This window comes from Aquarana catesbeiana, linkage group LG05 (genome assembly GCF_042186555.1).
Source record: "Aquarana catesbeiana isolate 2022-GZ linkage group LG05, ASM4218655v1, whole genome shotgun sequence".
Classification (NCBI taxonomy): domain Eukaryota; kingdom Metazoa; phylum Chordata; class Amphibia; order Anura; family Ranidae; genus Aquarana; species Aquarana catesbeiana.
In genome coordinates, this window is record NC_133328.1 from 633,853,170 (window position 1) to 633,860,416 (window position 7,247).

Below are 7,247 nucleotides of genomic sequence, written 5' to 3' on the forward strand. Positions count from 1 at the left end.
GTCCTGTTGTTGGGGCCGGTTCACACCAGAACGTGGTGCCAGTGCATGCACTACTTTTTGTGCAGTCTGATGAGATTTGCAGGCAGGGCTGGATTTACATCTCAGGAGCCTATAGGCAGGGAATTCTGAAGCACCCCACCAAACAAAAATAAAAAGATAGTAAGCAGAGTTAAGGCGTGCTCTGCGCTCAGAATGCAGGATTAAGGAGTGTCTTATGCTCAGAATTTAATATAAAAAATATAAATACCTATATGATATTATGTCATATTATATCTATAAGTAGAACAATTTCGTTATGTTAAGATGACAGATCTGAGCATTTTGCAGGAAAAAATGTTTTTGATAAAAAACACACTCAGTAGGACTCCATATAACATGGGAGGTCAATAACTGATAATAGATTTTAAAACATGCATCTCAAAAATGCTTGGGGCAAACATAAATCTATACTAAAAAGAATAAAAATATAGATATACTGTAGATATAAATGAAAAAAGTGGGGCAGACTTGATGGAGCACTTGGTCTTTTTTTTCTGTCCTCACTCTTCTATGTGTCTGTGTGTCTAGATGTAATATTAAATGGGTAAAAACTATGAATACATATTAATTGATTATTATTAATAATCAATTAATAATGAGTTAATGACTTATTAAATGTTGGTATAATGATTGATGGGGTCAGTACTGAAGCTGCTTTATTGCTCTTGCTGTTTGCAGAACTTTTTTTTTTAACTAGTTTGACACCCCAACAACGAAACTGCTATTCTAAATCTATGATAGACATGCCTTGAAATTATTTTTTTATACTGATGAAAATATGGTGGAAAAAGGACATGGAGCAGGGATGTAAATCTGGAGAATAATATACCCAGTAATGTTAAACACATTAGGGGAGATTTAGGCTGGGGTCACATATATGCGAATTGGATACGCTTTACACCGCATCCAATTTGCATGAGTCGGTGTCTCACTGGTTTGAACAGAGTGATTGCTGGCAATAGGATGCAACTTGTCATGTGATTTGACCTGTCACTCTAATGTGAACAGGGGCTGACTGTTGACTGACTCACTACCTCTTCTGAAAGTCTGTTCCAAGCCTTTCTAAGATTAATGTAGAACTTTCTTTCATCTAGTTTGAGGTCATGTCCCCGTGTTCCTAAACTTGGCTTCATATTGAAAATCCTGCCCTCCTGAACCTTATTCACTCCCTTTATGAGTTTGAAGGTTGTCATATCCATCCTTTCCCTTCTTTCCTCCAGACTGTAAGTGCCTGAAGCCTCTCCTGATATGTTTCATCCCTCAGAACTTTCACCATTTTGTTGTCCATCTCTGGATTTATTCTAGGGCAGGTTGGGTGATATGAGGCTGGTTGGGTTGTATAGGGAATGTTGGGGTGAAATAGGGCAGTTTGGGGTGGTATATGGCAGGTTGGGGAGGTATAGGGCAGGTTGGGGAGGTATAGGGCAGGTTGGGAGGTATAGGGCAGGTTGGGGAGGTATAGGGCAGGTTGGGGAGGTATAGGGCAGGTTGGGAGGTATAGGGCAGTTTGCAGGAACTTACAGCATAGCTGCAGAGATGAAGACAATTGGGGCTGCTGTGTCTTCGCCTCTTCTCCTACTTCAGCCACGAGAGTGAATAAGTGTGTGGGAGGAGTAGAGGAGGCAGCCACACCCCCCAACTCCGGCCCCCAACTGCAGCTGAAGGAGATATTGAAGATCCCCGAGGGTTAACTTCACTGACTGGGGAGTCTTATAGGCAGCCTCCCTCGCACGGCTACATGTCCCGCTCTCACCACTCCGCTGCAGCTCTGCAAGTGCATACAATATGGTGCACTGTGTAGCGGCGGCCCCGGTGTCACCTTTCTGGCAGGTATCACCCAGTGCAGGCTGCACCCCACCTTGCCCCCCCATTGCGATGCCACTGCTTCTATTATCACTAGACATGAGCCAAGGAATTCCGAATACAACCAATACACCCACAGGAATCTTTATGAAGATGGAAATTGTTATTTCGTTACAAATCTCATATATAAAACATTTGTGTTTTGATGCCTTCTGTCACATTCTCCATAACATAAAATTAATTAAAAATGGTGCCGGGATGGTGGGAAGTTGGGAACCCTTTATAATGGGGACAGCAAGTGTGTAAAATCGGGAGATACAAGACCCTGTCAGGGCAATTAATTCACCAGCATTAGACAAATATTGAAATGTCACTTTTGGGTGGACTGACCCTTTAAGATCTATACTATAGAGTTGATATATACATTTTTCAGACTATTTTACTAGTTCTAATCTTGATACCCATGTGGACAATTACAACATTGATGCCAAATTTCAGTAAAACAAAAATTCAAATTTATTTCAAGTGAATATAATCAGACAAGATACAAAATGATTTTCATATATACATGTGATCCAATTCCAATGCCTTTGGACTGTATGTCATGGTTGGTGCCACCTCCGCTGGGCCACATGCCGAGTTGAGTGCCAACCAGTGTTAATTTTTAATCTTTGTCTTTTGACTAAAATGCCATTTCAGTTTTAGTTGTATTTTAGCCATCTGAATTGTTTTAGTCAACTAAAATAGTGTTATTTTAGTCGACTAAATTACCACTGGTGCCAATGTCATCAGGTAAGCCTTCAAGTGCAGCTAGTCCTTGGGACAAAAGTGAACGGCCCAAAACCAGCCTTGTCTCAGCATCTGGCCAATCAGTAACCGTTGGGTCCGTACCATGGGTACACCCCGACCTGAGATAAATGTTCCCCATATGCGCCACCCTGAGATAAATGCTGCCCGTAAGCACCACCCTGAGATAAATACTGCCCGTAAGCACCACCTTGAGATAATTGCTGCCCATAAGCACCACCCTGAGATAAATGCTGCCCATAATAACCACCTTGAGATAATTGCTGCTCGTAAGCACCACCTTGAGATAATTGCTGTCCATATATGTTTTGAGGTGAAATGTAGCTCCCGGGTGAGGGATATATGGGGACATTAAATATTGCTGTATTGGGAGGGAAATCTGACAGGGAATTCCTGGCTTCAGAGGGTCTAGGCTGGGGAGACATTTGAGGTATCACATTGGGAGGGTAGACATCCCTCCGCTCCGCACAGGTGGAGCTTGAGCATGGGGAAGGCATGTAATTACGTAGAGAGAGTGCGAAGTTGGGGTAAAGCTGCAGAGGGTGTATGCTAGGAGGGGCCACCACATTAGGGGCCACACATGTTGTGTGTGATGCTGGAAGGTTCGATAAGATCTCTGGGAAAGTTGAGGCGGGATGTACACTAGGGGGCTGGATTCGTACTGAGGACTGAGCCTCTGCTTCTGCTCTGACCGCAGTATTTTCTATTGGAGGATGAGGGTTATGAAAAATGGAAGGTCTGTAGGGATGTCCATCCAGGATATAAGGGGCCAGGTCATGAGGGTAGGCTTCCTGGCGGGTGACTGCCGTGTTCTGCAGCTTCATGGCTGCGGCGGGAATCCGGCTCACATTCACTATCCAGTAGTTGCCTTTACCATTCGGCCTCAGCGGATCTTTCAGGATCTGCAAAAGAGGGAGAAGACGTTAGAGGCGTAAGCCAGCACAGCAGATTCACACAAATCTATTACAGGTCAGGGTAACAAAACCCTGTGACCTATTTACAATGATCAGAAAAGTCATCTCTCAGAATCTGCACCTATTTTTAAATAATGTTTTTTTTTTTTTTACTTGGCTGCAGTATGTAGAGAGCCTTAAGAGCCCATCACCGCCATCACATCCTAGGAGCACAAAGTCCTTACCATTCTGAAGCAATCATTGGAGGAGAGGTTATGTCGAATAGAGTCCCTCCAGCCCTGATAATCCCCCTTGAAGAAAGGGAAGAGGTTGCTGATCTCATCTTCGATCTGCCAATAATAAAAAGTATAGTTGTAAGTGAATGAACATGAGCATAAACCAAGATACATAATACCTCTTACATTATATAAGTATAACCAGGAGACCTGTACTGAGATACTTAGGAGGACATCACTGTAGACCTCCTATCCATTTGTGGTATAAGCTTCCTAAATTAAGCATGTAGAAAGTGATGTCAGGGTATAGACAAAATACTTTGTCCATGCTTGTATTGAATTGGGGAGGCAGCTAGCACTTTCTGAAGTCTGGTGTTGGGAGCCAAATGTATGTATGTATGGAAGAAAGGGACAACAATGTCCTGGGGGGATTTTTGGGTTGCCATTGAGATCCTAGCACAAAACTTGGAATGAAAAGATGACCTGAAGGCACAACTTTTTTTTGGACATTGTGGATGGAGTGGAGATTTTTTTTTTGTGTCCCCATTGAGGAAATTTCTCTTTTCCCTTTCCTTCAAGTAAGATGAAACCCCCAAAGGGAGGCAAATCCCAAGTTAGACATTTGCCACAGGAACAATTGTCTTCATTGGAAGGCTTCCCCTGTTTTGTTGACAGCCCAATATTTTGGCTTTTCCAATCACTTTCATACTTTGGGGGGTCTCAGGGTAAATCTCCCCAGCTGGGACACAGACAGCAATAAAGACCAAAATAAAATGCAAAATCACCCCTCACTATAAAATCATTCACTATTACAAAACGTATTTCCACAAAGCACGGGCTAAGCCCAATAAGAGCAATAATAATGAAGGCCTTAGCTGCACTGTCCTTACATATATTATTCACATATGTTCAATTTATTATATCAATTGTATCAGATGTATTCTCAAAACACAATATGAAAAAAGCAAAAAAAAGGAAGAAAAAAATAAAGTAAAAATATAAAAAAAACACAAATTTGAAAAAAAAGCACACACAAATGAAATTACATGAACAAAAAATACAAACAATACAATTTAAATAAACAATCCTTTTTTTCTGAACGTTTATGTGATTCTATTATTTTTTTCTTTATATTTTCTTTCCGTATTTTGGAAAAAAAAGTTGGTATAATTGAACAGCTGTGAATGATATACCTAAGGACAACATAAGGCTTATTGCTCCAAACGAAAACAGCAAAAATCTGTCCCACTTCATCAAAAAAAAGAAAAAAAAAGTAATTCAGCCTGTAGTCATGAGAGTTTTATATGCTGCAAATATAACAGGCAGCCAGAGGCCTAAATTAAAAATAAAAAAATAAGTAAAAAAATAAAATATTGACAATTCACCCAACTTCTTGAACTTCTATTTTTGATAAATATTGGTATAATTTTTTCAGCCTTCATAGGCCTAACAGAAACAAATAATAATAAAGAATATCCCTCTGACAAATCCTTTATCTGAGCTAGTCTTAGTGTCACCCCTCCCTCTGCCCTTAGCTGCCCTAAAGCTCCAAGAAGCCCCATAATGGAAGGTTGGTTACCTCGGACACTGTGAGCTTCTTCTTGGGGGAAGCCTGGATGACCAGGGCGATCATGGCCAAGTAGGAGTAGGGTGGTTTGGCGTAGCGTTGATAATTCTTCTTCTTGCTCTTTTTGCTCTTTTTGCTCTTTTTGCTCTTCTTACTCTTCTTGCTGAGCTGATCAGTGGTTTCTGGCTTTTTGGGGCCTCCGTTGGCCTCCCCAGGACAGCTCTCTACTTCGGCCAGGATCCTGTCCATGCTGTGTGGCTCAGGGAGTTGCTTGTAGAGGGGGTCCCAGGAATGTTGTGGGCAATCCATGGCTTGTCAGGTGTGTTGTGTGTGTATGGGGGCAGCCAGGTATACATAGTGCTGGGATCCCCACCCTGGGCTTTATAATGTAAATGCACCTGTAACCATAAGAGGCGACACCTCCCTTACTGCAGAGGGCCCCTCACCATCCATTTGAATAAGTTTCTAGGAAGTTTCAGGGCTGAGATGTTGGGGGGCATTGTTATGTATATGTTGTGTTGACTATAAGCTGATGGAGCATATATCATATGCTTATGAGGTGAATATTACGTTCATGAACTAAGATTCTCTTGTATATACAATTTCTTTTTTCTTACCTATGGATATAGATTTGTTTTTATATATTTTTATATCACATGTATAACTTAGATTTTTTTTTACTAATTCAAAAATATATTTATTTTATCTTTTAATTTTCCTACATTTTGCATAAAATTTTAGACACATTTACCAATCTCAGAATGGCTTTTGTAAGGGTACATCGGGCATAAATAGCTTAATACTGCTTTTTATCCATCAGAACCACTCAAAGTGTCCAAACTTGAATTTGATGGTTTTATTATTCTAAAAATTCTTACGACTTTTTATTTTGGCTGTCAAAATAGTTTTATTTTATGTCTAATTTTTAAAATAACTTTATCCAGTTAACATTTACAAGTACATTGAATTTTAGAAGTCATTTTTATTTATTAAACTTTGAAAGATATATTTGCTGAGGGATCTTATCTAAGGAGCACATACTGTGTTAAATTGCAACTGCTTTTTTTAGCATAAATTTACATTTTTTTTCTGTTTGTTTATTTCTTAATTGAAATCAGTGTTTTAATTTTGCTGCACGTTGGTGTCCCTGTTATTCCAGATGGTTTTCAGCATTTTTTCCTTAATAGTGGCCATTTTCTAGGCATTCATTCTATTTAAGAAATTTGTAGAAGCAAATTGAAGGGGATTATATTTAATATAAAAATGTAAATACCTATATGATATTATATCTATATAAGTAGAACAATTTGGTTATGTTAAGATGACAATTTGCAGGAAAAAATGTTTTTGATAAAAAAACACGCTCAGTAGGACTCCATATAACATGGGAGGTCTATAACTGATAATAGATTTTCAAACATGCATCTCAAAAATGCTTGGGGCAAACATAAATCTATACTAAAAGAATTCAAAATATAGATATATACTGTAGATATAAATTAAAAAAGTGGGGCAGACTTGATGGAGCACTTGGTCTTTTTTTTTCTGTCCTCACTCTTCTATGTGTCTGTTTGTCTAGATGTAATATTAAATGGGTAAAAACTACAAATACATATTAATTGATTATTATTAATAATCAATTAATAATGAGTTAATGACTTATTAAATGTTGGTATAATGATTGATGGGGTCAGTACTGAAGCTGCTTTATTGCTCTTGCTGTTTGCAGAACTTTTTTTTAACTAGTTTGACACCCCAACAGCGAAACTGCTATTCTAAATCTATGATAGACATGCTTTGAAATTTTTTTATACTGATGATAAATATGGTGGAAAAATGACATGGAGCAGGGATGCAAATCTGGAGAATAATATGCCCAGTAATGTTAAATACATTAGGGGA

At 39.2% G+C, this 7,247-nt stretch overlaps 1 protein-coding gene across 1 annotated transcript; it reads right to left on the reverse strand.

Annotated features, from left to right (window-relative positions):
- Window positions 1-2,711: 2,711 nt before the first annotated feature.
- LOC141146107 (forkhead activin signal transducer 3-like) lies at window positions 2,712-5,654 on the reverse strand. Its single transcript, XM_073632861.1, has 3 exons — window positions 5,358-5,654; window positions 3,788-3,892; window positions 2,712-3,551 (listed from the first exon to the last, which is right to left on the reverse strand). Exons 1-3 carry the CDS (start codon window positions 5,652-5,654, stop codon window positions 2,712-2,714), a joined length of 1,242 nt encoding a protein of 413 aa, XP_073488962.1.
- Window positions 5,655-7,247: the final 1,593 nt, after the last annotated feature.